The sequence below is a fragment of the Podarcis filfolensis genome (genome assembly GCF_964270895.1).
Source record: "Podarcis filfolensis genome assembly, chromosome: 1".
Classification (NCBI taxonomy): Eukaryota; Metazoa; Chordata; class Lepidosauria; order Squamata; family Lacertidae; genus Podarcis; species Podarcis filfolensis.
In genome coordinates, this window is record NC_139604.1 from 50,880,376 (window position 1) to 50,896,893 (window position 16,518).

Consider the following 16,518-nt stretch of genomic DNA (forward strand, 5'->3'; position numbering starts at 1 on the left):
TTTCCAATTTTGATTTTTCCACCTGGAAGCCAATTTTTTTGTCCAAATTGTAAGCCTCCCTTATTTGATAATAGTGAAGCCAGTCTCGCACTTTATCTTTTAATTTCTCAAAACTCTGCAATTCCAATTTGTCTCCTTCTTGCTCCAAAATTTCCCAATATTTCGGCCATTTGGCCTCCATATTGAGCTTTTTCTGAGCCTTCGCTTCCATCGGTGACAACCACCTTGGGGTTTTATTTTCAAGTAGGTTCTTATATCTTGTCCAGACATTAAACAATGCTTTCCTGACAATATGGTTTTTAAATACTTTATGTGCTTTGACCTTGTCGTACCACAAATATGCATGCCACCCAAAAACATTGTTAAAACCTTCCAAATCCAAAATGTCTGTGTTCTCAAGAAGCAGCCATTCTTTCAACCAGCAAAATGCTGCTGATTCATAATAAAGTTTAAGGTCTGGCAGGGCAAATCCACCTCTTTCCTTGGCATCAGTTAATATTTTAAATTTTATTCTGGGCTTCTTGCCCTGCCAGACAAATCTAGAAATATCTCTCTGCCACTTCTTGAAACAATCCATTTTGTCCAAAATTTGCAATGATTGAAACAAAAATAGCATTCTTGGCAATACATTCATCTTTATAACAGCAATTCGACCCAACAAGGAAAGCTTCAAATTTGACCATATTTCTAAGTCCTTTTTTACTTCTGACCAACATTTCTCATAGTTGTCTTTAAATAGATTTAAGTTCTTAGCAGTCATATTAACCCCCAGGTATTTTACTTTCTTAACCAATGTTAAGCCTGTCTCCTTCTGAAACCTCTCTTTCTCAAACGGTGTTAAGTTTTTCTCAAGAACTTTAGTTTTTAACTTGTTCAACTTAAATCCTGCCACATGACCAAATTCTTGAATCAATTCTAATACTCTTTTAGTACTAGATTCTGGCTCCTGTAACGTCAATACTAAGTCATCTGCAAAAGCTTTCAGTTTGTATTGTTTGGCTCCGACCTGTATACCTTTAATCAGACGGTCCCTTCTAATCATATTTAGCAAAACCTCCAGGACCGAAATAAAAAGCAATGGGGAAATTGAGCAGCCTTGTCGTGTACCTTTCTCTATCTTGAATTCCTCAGTCACCACGTTGTTAACTATTAGTTTAGCCTTTTGTTCTGAGTAAATTGCACTTATACCATTTTCAAACCCTTGACCAACCCCCATCCCCTGAAGATTTTTCTTCATAAAACGCCAAGAAATATTATCAAAGGCTTTCTCCGCGTCTACAAAGATTAAAACTGCTTTAGTATTGATGTTCACTTGCAACTTCTCCAAAATGTTCATTATATTCCTCGTGTTGTCAGACAAGTGTCTACCTGGGAGAAAGCCGGCTTGGTCTTTATGTATCTCTTCCACTAATACTTTTTTTAATCTTTCAGCCAAAATATCAGCAAATATTTTGTAATCCACATTGAGCAGGGATATGGGGCGGTAGTTCTTAAGTTGTGTCTTTTCAGACTCAATTTTCGGTATAAGCGTAATATAAGCTTCCTTCCACGACTCTGGCGCTTTTTCCCCTCCAAAATTTCGTTACAGACCTCCTTTAGTGGTTGAATTATCCAATCCTTCAAAGATCTATAATATTTTGAGGTTAAGCCATCCGGCCCTGGAGATTTGCCCAACTGCATATTCTGGATGGCACCTTCCACCTCCTGTTCTGTTATTTTATAGTTCAGCATTAACTTATGTTCTTGAGAAATTTTTTGTAGTCCATTTGTTTTTAGAAATTGGTCTAAATCAAACTCTTTCTGTGGCCCTTGTGTATATAACTGTTTAAAGTACCTCTGGAAGCATTTTCTAATTTCCACTGGATTCTGAAAATTCTTTCCTTCCACTTCCAAATTAGTAATAGTGTTGAGCTTTTGTCTTTTTTTCATTTGCCAAGCTAACAATTTTCCACATTTATTAGCCGATTCAAATGTCCTTTGTCTCATTTTGAAGTATGTGACTGAAACTCATCTCCAAATAGTCTGAAAGCTTTTTTAGTTTCCTTTGCTGAACCAACACAGCATCCATCAGTACACATAATTTTTGCCCACAAATCGTTCTCTGCATAAAGGGCTATGAAACAACATCAAAGCTGCAATCACTGACAGGAAGATGGAAAGCAATTTAAAGATTTCACCAAATAATATTTTGCCATCCTAGCTGCCTGACTGGCATGCAGGAAATAATATGTGTCCCTTGATGCTCTCCTTACAACTCCCCAGCAGAGGGAACTATTGCTTGACTATGAAGCAGAAAGTTTGGATGTTTTAGGGAAGCTACTTCAAATGTGAATGATTTCTGGCAATTTTTTGCTGGTGCAGGGATGTTGGGATTAGGTGATGTTCATCAAACAAAAACAATGGGACTTTTATTTTTTTATAATTTTATTAAATTTTCTGTTTTACAATTTCAAATAAACATTTTACAAACTTTAAAATATCCACTAACTTCCCGTCTTCTCTTTCCATTGTTCATTTTGCATATCTTACACCCCTGCATATTTTACAATAACCATTCCAATCGGTTTTCCACTATTACATCCATCAAGAATTATTTACTCCATTGAATTTATCTTAATGCTGCCAGTGTTTACAGCTGTACACAGTTATTTTCCATATACTCAATATATTCCATATTTTCCATATCCTCAATATTTTCGATATTTTCCATATACTCAATATATTCGATATTTTCCATATACTCAACAAACGTTTTCCACTCTTCTTTAAACGTATATTGTTCTTGCTCTCTTATTCTATATGTTAAATCTGCAAGTTGTGCATATTCTGTCAATTTAAGTTGCCAATCCTCTTTAGTTGGGGCCTCACTCACTTTCCATTTTGGGGCTAACAAAACACGGGCCGCAGTTGTTGTGTACATAAATAACCTCCTCTGACACCTGGGTATTTCAGTCTCTATATATTTTTGAATATATATATTCCATATATATATTTAAGTTTTACATAAATAGAAAGGTCATGGATTGAGCTTTTTTGGGGGTATTTGATAACCATTTGGCCACACTGTTTACCATTTTTAAAATAAAAAAAACCCTAATACTCTGTGTGTGCATATATTTGTGGGTATGACCACTGGTAAACAAAAGCTGATGCCATAATAAATATGTTAGCCTTTGGTGCCACAAGACTCTTGTGTTGTTTTTGCTACAAAGATTATACTTGATCTTTTCACACCTCACTGTCAGGCTGGCTAGCCAGTTTATGTGATTTCTGTTGCAATTGTGGCTCCTGGCCAAAAATGCACATATCCTCTGCGAATTCTGTTTCACAGTCACACCCTTTACAGCAGCCTTTTCCAACCTAGTGCCCTCCAAATGTTTTGGACTACAACTTCCATCAGCCAACTGGCAGGGGCTGATGGGAACTGTAGTCAAAAACATCTGGAAAGCACCTGCTTGGGAAAAACTGCTTCAGAAACATGGCTTCTGCCTGATCATGACTACTGCTCCAGCTCCAGCTCTGCACTGTGTCCTATTAGTGGTGTTGCCCTAAATGCTAAGAAGTCAGATGTAGAGCCTAGCTTCTCCATCACATTTCTGCCTGGTGACCCTTGAAGACTGTACTGCCATCATGCCCCGAGTTGAATTCCCAGCCAAGAAAGGCCCTGCTCCTTCATTTGGGGCCTGCCCACCTTGGCCATGCTTGACTTGCAAATAACGTTCTCAGGAGTTGTTCCCAAAAGCCTATTTCTGCTTTCATAAAGCTTGATTTGTTTTTCTGTGAATGTTTTCACACAGAGAGAACAAATATTGTCCTTCTGGCCCCTCCTGTTAGCTTTGGGGGTGTCTCTCGCCTTTTAGATACATTGGTAACTGAAGTCCTGCTGACAGGTAGAACCACATAATTGTTTTAATAGGGATCATAAAGACTCTTGGCTCAAATAACAATGTCTCATAAAATGCAAATCACTGAGATGGGAAAGGCTGATCTTATCCACCAGTAAATAGCACACTACCCTCACCCCCTGGGCAAGGGAAGATACGCAGATGGAGTTCAGCAGGCCAAAAAGGAAGCTTCCTACATACTACGGATGCTGTATTTCCTGACCTATAACAGAAGCTTCTCCCCATAAAAAGTTGGGTGACTTGAAATGTAGTTGGCTTCAAATGTTTCAAGTTAGGTCATTCATGAACCACATTTTCAGTAATGAACAATCCTTATGAAGGAACAGGTTTGTTTGTGCAATGGGATGCATTTAAAGCAGTTGCTAAGGGGTCAGTTACTGACTTGATCATAGCTCTGCAGTCAAGATTACAGCAAAATCATATTTCTATGATGACCACATTCAATTTAAAATATACAAAAGGCAGTTCTACAAAATAAGGAATTAAAGGTAGAGAGGGGATTAAGTTTCCTTGCTCTGTGTATTTTATTTTTAGTTAAGCTCATATAGAAATGATAGCTACATCCAGTCAAAATTTTATCACAGGATTCTATTTTGGACAGAATGGCTTTAGCAGAACAAGAGATGGTTTGGATTGTTTATAAGAAACTATATATAATATGCATGGCACAGAAGAGCATGATGATCAAAGGAAGAATGAAGCCAAACATTTGTGGCAGGATTCTGTTTCACCCTCATTTCAGATGTTTGATTCCATCCCATTTTTTCTTCCCCCCAGCCTATTACAGAGAGGTAGATGAGAAGGAGGAACCCTTTCTAAATCGAGTCAAGGCTTCTTTGCTGATGATGCCTCTTGTGACCAGGATCTTGAGGAAGTTGTTCCGGAACTTCTGCCCTATGGAGGCATATATGATGGGGTTTACGCAGCTGTGAGCAAATCCCAGGATTTCAGTACCCGAAAGGGCTGTATCAATGCTATTGCGAAGGTCACAGGTTTCACCAATAGCTCCAGACCTCATTAACATATCAAGAAGCAAAGAGATATTGTAGGGCAGCCAACAGACCAGGAAGACCAGCACCACAGCCAAGATTACTTTCATGGCCTTCTTTTTTTGACTGTTCTTGGTCTGGTAGAGTCTGTGTACCGTCACACCATAGCAGAAGAGCATGATGATCAAGGGAAGAATGCAGCCAAACGTTTGTGGCAGGATTCTCAGTTTTGCCCTAATGCCAGATATTTGATTCCATCCAATATTTTCATGACAAACCCATTTCATCTCCTCGGTTGGCAAGGAAGCCTCATGGAAAATAATTACAGGAAGGGAGAGGAGGAAGGAGAGCAGCCAGATGCCAGCACAGACAAATCTGACCCAGCTCCTCTTCTGAGTGACTGCCCGAGTACCATGAACTATTGCCAGGTAGCGATCCATGCTGATACAGGCCAGCAGGAGCATGCCACTGTAGAAGTTGACTTCCTTCAGGAGTGACAGGATTTTGCACATGGGAGTGCCGAAGATCCATTCATGCGCTCTATCTACAGCCCAGAAAGGCAAGGTGAGGGCAAAGAGGAGATCGGCAATGGCGAGGTTCAGAAGATACACATCAGTGACAGAACGGTTTCCTTTGCTATAGGCAATCACCAGAATCACCAGGGAGTTCCCCACCAGGCTCAGAAGGCATGTCAGGCCATAGATGAATGCCACTCGGTATTTGAACACTGGTGGCATAACATCGATTCCGCAAGGTGCTTTTGCTGCTACGCTGTTAGGGTTGAAAGTGACGTAGTAGTCATAGTCACTGTAATTAGCATCTGGATATAGGTCTGAAAGATCCAGATCAGAAAACAGAACTGTCTTTGCCATCCTTGAGGTCTTTCTCTGGGTCTGTGTAGAGACACAAGAACAAGTTCATTAAGATCAAGGGGTTCTATATCTGTTATACATGGACCCAGTCTAAGTTTAACCATTCTCAAAATGCTTGAGCATTTTAACAAAGAAGTTAAAACTGCTGCAACTTAAATCCTGCATATCAGTCAATGTTACACAAGAACCAAACAGTAGAGCTTAAAGGAACCTGGCACTCATCTAACAATTCCATTTCCTGCTACCACTCAAAACCTGTTGCTAAACGAAGAAGCCTTTGGAATCCATATACAGTGGTACCTCGGGTTAAGTACTTAATTTGTTCTGGAGGTCCGTTCTTAACCTAAAACTGTTCTTAACCTGAAGCACCACTTTAGCTAATGGGGCCTCCTGCTGCTGCCGCGCCGCCGGAGCCCGATTTCTGTTCTCATCCTGAAGCAAAGTTCTTAACCTGAAGCGCTATTTCTGGGTTAGCAGAGTATGGAATCCTGAAGCGTGTGTAACCTGAAGCATATGTAACCCGAGGTACCACTGTAATACTGTGCTGCATGCAGAAAACTCTGCTACAAGTGACAAGAGTTTGCTTTGGGGCAGACATGGAATTGTCTTCAGACTGATTCAAGGAGAGCCAAAACAGACACATGAACAAGGCTACGTATCGGTAATACATATATGGATAGAATCTAAGTTTAACAATTCTCAAAATGCTCAAGCATTTTTTAAAAGTTGAAACTTCAGCATCTTAAATCCTGATGTTGGGAGCATAACAAGTAATGTTATGCAATAACCAAACAATGGATCTGAAAAGAACCTGACACTCATATAACAATTCCATTCCCTGCTACCATGCAAAACCTGTTGCTAAACAAAGTAGCCCTTTGAATCCATATTATACTGTGCAATGTGCAGGGAATCCTGCCAGAGGTAACCAAAAGAGTTATCAATTTGGGGGGTAAAGTGGTGGTGGAATAGTTTCCAGACTGATTCAGTGAGAGGTTACTGAAGAAAAACATCTACTTAGGAATCTGGTGCCATTGGCTCAGCAGGCACATTTATTCAGAATACCACAGAGAAAAGAAGAAAGATATAGCTCGGAAAAAAGCAATAAATAAAATATAGTTGATGACATTGGAGAGGATTCCCGCCCCCCCGAACTGGGAGGATAGTGGCACACAATTTGGATAATTTCTACTGGCTTTGAAAGTATTTGAACAAGCATGTCAGAAACAGTTTGGCTATTGATGGCAATCCCATGTGCACTTTCCTGGTGTAAGATCCATGTAACAAAGTGTGTGTTATTTCCAAGTAAACATGTATAGTATTGCAGTGTGGACTTCTCCTATGAAAAAACACCCTGAAAATCTAAAGGAGATTCATTGATTCCTTCCTTCTACTGATCTTATGCTGTTGACCTCATGGTATGAGGAAAAGCAACCCATCAAGATCATGTATTCATTAACTCAGATCAGAGACCTATGTCAATGTTGAACGAAAATTAAACAGTCTCTGTTGTGATGTTTTGAAACTTTAGATTAAACTAAATTTATTTCTTTTTTTATTTGCACTGCTCTAACACTGTATAATCTTAATTGGTTTGCCAAGCCTATCATCATTATCTTAACAAACTTTCAAGGAACTCTGATTTGATCTAGTTCCGCTCCTTCCGGGTTATTACTGAATTTAATTTCTAGACCAAAAGCTTACCAGTAACACTGTTTGGGGAACCTGCAATTTATAAACAAGTGTTGCATTTGAAGAGAATTTAGTAAGAAGAAAAATAAACTGCCACATTGACAGTAAGGTTATGAATGGCCATGGAACTGTGCGCACACCAAACATTTTAAGCACATCCCCCACCTGAAAGGCTGGATTGACCACTTCAGCAGACAGACTCCAATCTTACAAATTTTAAACCATGGGCACCTGACTCCCAATCCTATAACATCACCCTCTTCATAGGCATATTTATCAGTGATTACCACCATCATTATTAACACATTCTAGAATAAGTGTCTACAGGAGAGCAGCCACTATCCCTCCATTTCAACAAACTTCAAAAATTGCTCTTCCCACCCCAATAATATTTTTTTAGCTCTTCTCTGTCCAGGCACCTGCCATTCAAGTTTCAGCCAAAGCCACCAGTCCCACAAGCAATTGTTTTTTTTTAAAAAAATAAAAATAAAAGCCTTTCACTCTCTCTAAGTATCCACCCTCACATTTCAACAGAACCCTCACAAAATTACCCCATCCCCTGTTATCATTATTAACACACATGTATTTTGATATAAGCAGGTGGTACTCAGTGTTAGTCCCATTCAAATGATTAGCTTAGGTTCATTAAGTTCAATGGTTTACTCTGAGTAGGACGTAGCTGAATTCAATGCAGCATGCACAGCAGAGGTGGGGAAATCTCCTTTACTCCAAGAGCCATCATCCATTCTGGACAAGTTTCCGAGGTTCAAGTGGGCATGAATTTTAGTTTCATTACAGCATTTTAAAATATACAGCTTGAAACTAAAATGCAACACCCCCCCCAAAAAAAAAAAATGTGAGAGGGCATTTTCTATCTGCAGCTTCATATTTAAATCAAAGAACAAGCACACAGAGAGCATTTTTTAAATTTACACCCCCAAAATCAAATCAAAGGAGAACTATATAGGTTGCAATTTCAGCACATGCCTCCAGAATTGGGAAAAGTATTATTTTCTGCTTCCTGCACCCTAGTTTTACAACAAAAGCAAGCAAGAAAAGGGGTTTTGCCTTCTTACCTCTGTCACGGAAACTTGTGTGAAGAGCTCTTCCCCTGTCCTCTGCCCTGCACTCAAGAAACCAAAGTAAAACAGATCCTCTTTCACCCTCACACAGAAGGCAGGCTAAACAGAGAAAATGGACAGGAGGTTCTCACTCATCGGGTATTGCAGGTGACAGGAGGGGGAAATAGACCATGGCCCGAGCCATAATGGCTAATAATCAGGGATGATGGGAGATGTAGTATACAACATCTGAAGGGCATCATGTTGGCTACACTTGTGCTAGGGACAAAGACTGTGGATGCTGGGAAGTGGTCCACCAAATGCCTCTGGAAAGACCACCATCAAGCAGGGATGAAGGCAACAGTACATCTCGCATGTTGCCTCCATGTGTCCTTTGCAGGAGCACCTTGCTGACTATTGTTGGAAAGTAGTGCTCTGGGTGAATTTTTGGTCCGATACAGCAGGGCTCTTCTTAAGGAAGTCCTATTGATTTAAATAAGACTTACTCCCAAGGAAATACGTATGTGTGCATAGAACTGCAGCATCAGCTCCCCCTCTGCCGTAGTCTGAATATTTTCACATTTGTTCTAGAGTACAATAAAAATGTAAAATGCACCCAGAATATTGGAAAAGACATTCCAATGGATGTTTAGGGAAAGCTTTGGTCAATTGCACATAAGATTTCTCTAAATATGGGTATAAGAGAGGATTGTTACCAAATCATACCTAGATGGTATATTAGGTAAAGGTAAAGGGACCCCTGACCATTAGGTCCAGTCGCGGACAACTCTGGGGTTGCGGTGCTCATCTCGCTTTATTGGCCAAGGGAGCCGGCGTACAGCTTCCGGGTCATGTGGCCAGCATGACTAAGCTGCTTCTGGCAAACCAGAGCAGCGCACGGAAATGCCGTTTACCTTCCCGCTGCAGCAGTACCTATTTATCTACTTGCACTTTGACGTGCTTTCGAACTGCTAGGTTGGCAGGAGCAGGGACCGAGCAACGGGAGCTCACCCCGTCATGGGGATTCGAACCGCTGACCTTCTGATCGGCAAGCCCTAGGCTCTGTGGTTTAACCCACAGCGCCACCTGCATCCCTTAGATGGTATATTACCCCTGCAAAAATACATGAAATAAACAGAAGCTACCAAGACACATGTCAGTGTGGTGTAATGATTAGAATAGTAGGACGCGGACCTCAGAGAGCAAGGTTCAAATCCCTACTCAGCTATAAAGCTTGCTTATTTGGAAGGTTCTGTGAAGAAAGATCATGTGGAATTGGCTTCCTACTCATTGGCAGTAACAAGAATGTTATATGCTGTTATATGCACAGAGTGGTATGATAGAATTTGGGGTTATGTTTTGATGCCAAAGTTAGCATCCTTTGTTAGATCTAGAGAACAAAATCAAAGACAGAATTATTTTTTGTCAATGTGGAATACCTTTATTCAACATTGTAGGAGATATGGATTACAAGTAACTTTTTGAGAAGACCCTTGAGAAGTGCTATGAAATGGGTTTTCGGCCAAGCCTTGCCCTTAACTTGTATCGTGCACTAAAGTGGAAAGATCACAGCATTATTTTTTTTCACTATAAGCAGGGTGGAGCCATCTCTTTGTTTAAGGATTACATCAGTGAAAAGAACCACAAAGGTCCGGAAGCTGCTACTGGGAAAGATGATGTTTTTTGCCCTCATATGTTCTGCAAATTTTCCGGCTAGGAGTCTTTCATGGTGACTACCCATCTATCTGAATTTTCCCATGGAGACCAATCCCACCCACTCCCAGATTACCAAATCAGTCAGCAAATTGCTAAAACTATAGTTTTAAAAACTACATGCTCTGGAAGCTGAATGTTTACATGATAGAGGAGGAAACTCTTAACCACAAGGGTTTGATACAATGAAGCTGTTGATGGCTTTTGGCTCCAGCTTCTGTGGAACGTGTTCCAATATAATAATGACCAGGAAGCAAAGATCCGGTAACATATGCTAAATTCATTAAGGCTTTTGAATCTGAAAGGTTCATTTTAAAGAATACTTCCACACCCATTCTCATCACACATTTGGCCAAAGAGGTGGGCTGATCTAGATGGTTTTAAAAGTTAATGGCACAATTCTATGCATATTGACTGAGAAGTAAGCCCTAGTGTATTCAATGGGGCATACTCCCTGGTGTGTTTAGGAACATAGCCTACCATCGAAATTGAGTGCTTGTTGAACTTTCATATGAAATGGGCAAAAAACAGCAAGAAACCACTGCTTTCCCACTATTTGTTAAGGAAGCAAAGCCGACAAACAATTTTGCTTTAGAAGGGAAGACTTGCAAGTGGGGGTAGAGATTTGTGAACCTGTCAGTTTCAGTTTCTTTCCATTTCCTCATTTTTCCAATCTTCAGTTTGCCAAATTTCCACATCAGTTTGTAATGTTTTTGTTTTTTTAAAAGACCTCATGAAAATTCATCAGCATCTTAGTGTGCATCTTGATGTACTGCTAATAGACACATTTTTGCAGAACCTTCTATAATCTAATGCATTTTTGCATGCTATCTTCACCAATATTTGCATTTTTATGCATACTTTCCCATAATATATGCATTTTTGTACATGTTAGTTAGTTTACTTGGCTACATAACTGCATAGCAAAATATGGATAATTTTGAAATTCAAAGGGTGGCCATGTTTCAGTTATGGCCCATCTAAGGGATTTTCAAGCTTTTTTAACCATTTCCACCACTATATTCAGTTGTTTGTGTGAGGAGCAAAGGAAGCATCATGCGCACACTGAGCTTCTGGTACTGTTGTCATTACCTTTGCTTCCTCAGTCCTTCTCCTCCACAAAGAGGCAGAAATTAAGTGTGAAAACCTCACCCTAGGCTGGGCTATAACGAAGACACCACCCCTTCTCCCACTTAGGCGGGTGAAGGAAACAGACTTTGAGGCTGGTTTGCTGCTCAAGTACAAGTTGGGAACTTTGTTGAAGAAAATAATAAATAAAATGACTGGACTGTTTCACACACTAGTTTTAAAAATGTACATAGTATGTGTTGGGAACTGTCATGTTTGTTTTACATACAAATCTCCACTCACTCCTCTATTCTGCTCCACCCAATCCTGCTCATTGTAAGTATTTGTAGTTCTAAATAGCAAGTTGCCATTAGATTAATTGGTGTGACCATAGAATAGCACACAGTAGGACAACCACAAGTCCTTGCAAGATTACACACAGTCCTTGCATTAGACATCTTAAAGAAAACGTTCCTTTTAAAGCATGGTTGGCAAACTTTTTCTGGCCCATTGATTATCGGCCGCTGGAACCCTGTGATTGGTATGAATGTAACTTTACACATAGGTGTGTGTGTGCACGTGCGCGTGCTTGCACACACATACAACACACACACACACACACACACACACACACACAAATACAGACTTACTACACATAACATCCTGCATATATAGCACACAAATCACATGTGCAGCCACACATCTAAGTGCACATGCCGGTGCACCTCTCTCACACACACACTCTGGGGGAAAGTTAGTTCTCTCAAATGGTTTTTTTGTTATTATTCACAGAAGTATCTGGACAGAGGATATGGTAACATTTCCACCCCTCCCCATTCCACCACCTTTTCTTCTTCACAAGCAGAGAGGTTTTATCTCCCCATCTCAGTGCCGAGAATCCAAGCAGTGATTGGCTGATAAAGCACACTCTGCCCACTGTTTAGAGAACACTCTCAAAAAAGCAAATAGAGCATCTTACCTCCACATCTCAGCCCTGAATACCACAGCACTGAGATCAGGCAGTAACACCCAGGGGGTGACAGGCTACTTCCTGTAGCTTTACAGGCCGGATGCAACCTGAAGCTTAGCCACCCTTGCCTTTCAATGTCACTCAGTGTGGCTCTATTAGGTCTGTAGTCCTATACATAGATGAAAAATGCTCCATGAAGCAGGCCTCTGGGCAGAGGTTATTCAGAAACAGGTATGGATGTGGAGGGGATGTTTGGCTTTGCCAGGGCTTGTTGACACAACGAGTAAAAATTAAAATCCAAACTACTCCACCCCACCCAATCCTCATTGTAAATAACTGTGGGTTTTTACTGTCAATTGCCAAGAAGAGTTATTTATTGCAAGTTGTGTAATAAAAAGAAAAGGTAGAACAGTGTTCTTATTGTGGACAGCCATTACTACGTGAGGGAAAAGGGGCTCCACCTGTTTGCTTACTAGGGAGTGTGTGTTTGCTGGAGGGACGGGGGCCAGATTTACTCTTCCTTGTGAACTCTGATTTCTGAAGGGTGGAGAAATACACCTTTGACATATTCCCCCAAAATGCATAGTAAAACAAGTCAGTACTTTATTATTCTTTTCATTTTTTAATTATTTTAATTTTACTGCAAATTCATGAGGAATGGGGAGAAAAGGGGGGCGGACTAGCTAAAAAAACAAAGGGAGGAAAAACCTGTCAGCTCACATTAAAAATACAATAACCATCACTACATCCATTTTAATTTACAGATTTAAAAGACGATTAGACAAATTCGCAGAGGATAAAGCTACCAGTGGCTACCAGCCATGATGGCTATGCTCTGCCTCCACATAGTTGGAGTAACTAATGCTTCTGAATGGGAACTGCAGGAGTGGAGAGAGCTCATGCTCAGGTTCTGCTTGCAGGTTTCCCACAGAAAGATCCAGCAGCAGACTCTTCTTATGTTCTTACACATAAAGCTCCGTAAATGCCATCCAAATGTTCAATGGTATCTAAGTAAGGGTAGCATTTATTAAAAGTGTGCTTAAATGCAGCTAGGAGGTTAAAGACTTCAGCCCCTTGTATAATAGATGAGTTTGAAGTGCAATAGTTTTACTTTAACAACCCTCCCAACATCCTGCACAAGAGCTGTATTACATTTTAAAGTTGGTAGTGAGTAGCAAGACTCACATGCAGGTCTGGAGATTCCCAACCCAGCACTCACTGGCACTATAGTGCCCACAAATATCTTCATGGATGATTCCTGAGGTCATCTCGGTGCCCACAAACACAAGTTTGGCGACCCTCATGCATAGGATTCATTATTTTATTTTTTAGATCATTTCTGTACTATTTTACTTACCCCAAAACCTATTAAGGCATTTTCAGTCTATCTTAAAACATAAAGTAAAATACTACAATGTATTCTGAATTAAAATGTATAAGGAGAATCAAACCCCAAAGACAAGAAATATTTAAGGCATTTAACAGAAAAACTAATTATTCCTACACCCAAAATTTGCAAATAAAAATCAAATACAAAAAGACAGTAAACTTTTTTAAAATTAGGGTTCAATTTTTCCCCCTCTAGCTATGCTCCTGTGCCTTCAAGAACTACATGACAGGCAGAGATTCAGTATGGAAAACACTCTGAATTTCTGTCTGCTAGGCAGCTGTCAAAGGTGCAGGACTGGGAAAATCAGGTGGCAATTTAATTCTGTTTGGCACCACTGCTTTCCAGCAATGCCTCCCCCTCTGTGGAAATAGCAGAGCTGAGCAGTACAGTTGTTGGCAGCACACAAGAGCGAATGTTACTGGGCTTATCTACACCGTTATCATGTTGCACAATGGGGAAAATGGAAGTATATGGGGAGCAGTGCCAGATTTATGTATAGGCTAAGTAGGCTGAAGCCTAGGGCCTCTAAATCTAGGGGACCTCGCCAGCCCTCCCACTCCTCAGCGGGCAGTCTCCCCTCTCCCAAAATTGCAAACCCAAGACTTCATGCGAGGGCAGGGCAACTCAGGCCCAGCAACTATTAGACTCAGGGCTATCCAGTGGGGTCCAATTTGAAGCAGTGGGACCAACTTGATTATTTTTTTTGTAGGGCCCCAGTTCACAGCCAAAGTCTGCAAAATCTTATAGATATAAATAAAATCCATCTAGATTGCCCTGGTGCAGGGGCCCCCTTAGGAGTGGCCCGTGGGGCCCAATTTGGCCCAATTGCCTTAAGGTCAGCCCTGATGAGACTGTGCAGGGGTTGGACTGACAAGCCCTGCACCTTCTAGTTCCCTGGTGTCACCATTCAGAGTACAGACTCAAGGACTTGTTATGGAAATAAAGGGGGGGCACTTATTGGAAATCAGTTTTGTCACCTCTTCCCGCCCCCAAACCCTGAGATATCGAGTCCAGCCACCTTTTATTCACAGTCGCATAAGCACTACACTACAGCATGGCCATAAACTTGTACGTTCAACCACTGAAATATACACCCAATATGTAGCAATGGAGATTTAGGTTACTGCTTTATGAATGAACACTGTGTTTTATTAATAGACTCTGTATTTTTTGAATTACCTAAGAGCCATCAATAGGGAGCTCTAGAATCTGACAGCTAACCAATTGGGTACTAGCAAACAGCGACCCCTATTGCTGAAAGCAGGTAACCAGCTGGGAATGCTTCAGCTCAGCCTTTGCACTGTGGACTGAACACCCCCTGCTGTGCAGATAATGGAGAAAGCTCATAAATTGTATCCCTTCTGGCATCCTGGCCAACTCAATTACACTGGTGTAAACACTGGTGCACCAGAAGCACAGAATAGCAGCAAATAAAATCCGCTCATACGTCAGCAACTGATAAGACTTGTCAACCAGTTCTTCCAAATCTTCCTAAATTATAAAGCTCCAAAATACAGGCCAAAAGAGACCAGGTCTGGGAAGAGTGAGGCATACATTGGGCACTACCAGTGAAAAGGCCCTGCTCCGTATAACTCTTGCCCTGTCGTTTGATAGAGTGCCCACTTGCCCTCCTTCTTGACATGGAATGCTCTCTATTGGAGTCTCCAGGTCCAGTACAAAGACCATAAGAAGGGACAGCAGGGACCTTGAAGTTCCCAACAGCTGTTAAGCAAGCAAGCAAGCACGCACAGAGGTCACCTTTATCACAGTCAGGACGCCTATGTCCTGGCCTGCACCCAATCTTGTTTCTGTACAATCTTGTTTGTCCTCAGTAACCAAAATTATATTATCAAGATATACAAGCAGAAAAGTTGTTTTCCTTCATTTGCAAGGAATTGTACAAAATGAAGTGGCACTAATAAAGAAAAGTTCCAGGGTGGCAACAGAAAGCAAACTAAAAATGCTTTTGCAGTTCATCAAAACTATCCAGCAATATGAAGTTATAGGAAAACTGGTGCTATTAACAGTAATCCTTCTAGTTGGTTAATTGGTTTGGCAGCTTCCATGCACATGATGTGTGATGGTAATTATGCCTTGTCAATCCCAGCAGGTATATAGGAGGACAACCGGCCTGTGGGGGGGGGGGCATTTTTGCATCTGGATTTTTAACTTTTGTAATAGACCTCATTGCAGTTTTGATCCTTTTTAAAATATTTTCAATATGTGTTTATCTTGTCTTAATTGCCGTGTTTTACCACGGATGCATCTGTAGCACCGGGATCTTTTGGGAGGCAGAACGCGATATAAATTTAACAAATAAAAAAATTACATGGCTATCTCAACAAGAAGAACCCTGTGAGGCAGGTTAGGCAATGACTGGCCTAAGCTCATCCAGGGCGCTCCAGGGCTGAATGGGGATTTGAATGGGGTCTGCCAAGAGTACTGACACTTTAACCAAGACACCCCTCTGGATGCCTGAGCTACCCAGCAGGCGCGTGTCTGGACGCAGCAGAACTGTCAGCAGGAGGCGGCGGCACACGCTTTCCGAGGTCACGCACGCGGCCGGCAAGAAAGGACCATCTGGCGGCACGCGCGAAGCTACAGCGGGGCGAGGGGGGCCTCCGGGACGGCAGCCGTCAATCATCATCAGCAGGCCCGACACCAAGCAGCACGCGCGCGCAGCCCACCGGAGACGCGAATAGCGCGAAGGGGAGGACCATACTAAGCAGCCACTACGTAGCTTCCAGAGCGAGGCTCCGGCAGTGGTCGCTTCAAAGGGCGCATGCGCACTTCCCTTCCTCCCGTTCGTCTTCCTCTCGCCCCCCCCCACCCGTTCACAGCCCGGCCCTTCCCACGCC

The 16,518-nt window shown here is 41.5% G+C and overlaps 1 protein-coding gene across 4 annotated transcripts; it reads right to left on the minus strand.

Moving 5' to 3' along the window:
* Positions 1-2,406: 2,406 nt before the first annotated feature.
* On the minus strand, positions 2,407-16,422 carry LOC310746492 (C-X-C chemokine receptor type 1-like). Of its 4 annotated transcripts, none has more exons than XM_083580295.1 (3): positions 16,145-16,422; positions 8,535-8,639; positions 2,407-5,787 (listed from the first exon to the last, which is right to left on the minus strand). In XM_083580295.1, exon 3 carries the CDS (start codon positions 5,764-5,766, stop codon positions 4,687-4,689), a length of 1,080 nt encoding a protein of 359 aa, XP_083436421.1. In that variant the 5' UTR covers positions 5,767-5,787; positions 8,535-8,639; positions 16,145-16,422; the 3' UTR covers positions 2,407-4,686. The 4 variants fall into 4 exon arrangements, with proteins under 4 accessions (XP_083436421.1, XP_083436419.1, XP_083436418.1 ...); XM_083580293.1 differs by having other exon boundaries at positions 8,535-8,581; positions 13,456-16,422; XM_083580292.1 differs by having other exon boundaries at positions 8,535-8,586; positions 13,456-16,422.
* Between the last annotated feature and the right edge of the window lie 96 nt (positions 16,423-16,518).

Coding starts and splice junctions, on each gene's coding strand:
- LOC310746492 (XM_083580292.1), bottom strand. CDS start 13,574: ATGAGGGTCGCCAAACTTGTGTTTGTGGGCACCGAGATGACCTCAGGA. Junction 8,587..13,455: donor GGGAATCTCCAGACCTGCAT/GTGAGTCTTGCT, acceptor TGGTTTCTTGAG/TGCAGGGCAGAGGACAGGGG. Junction 5,788..8,534: donor CACAAGTTTCCGTGACAGAG/GTAAGAAGGCAA, acceptor GTCTCTACACAG/ACCCAGAGAAAGACCTCAAG.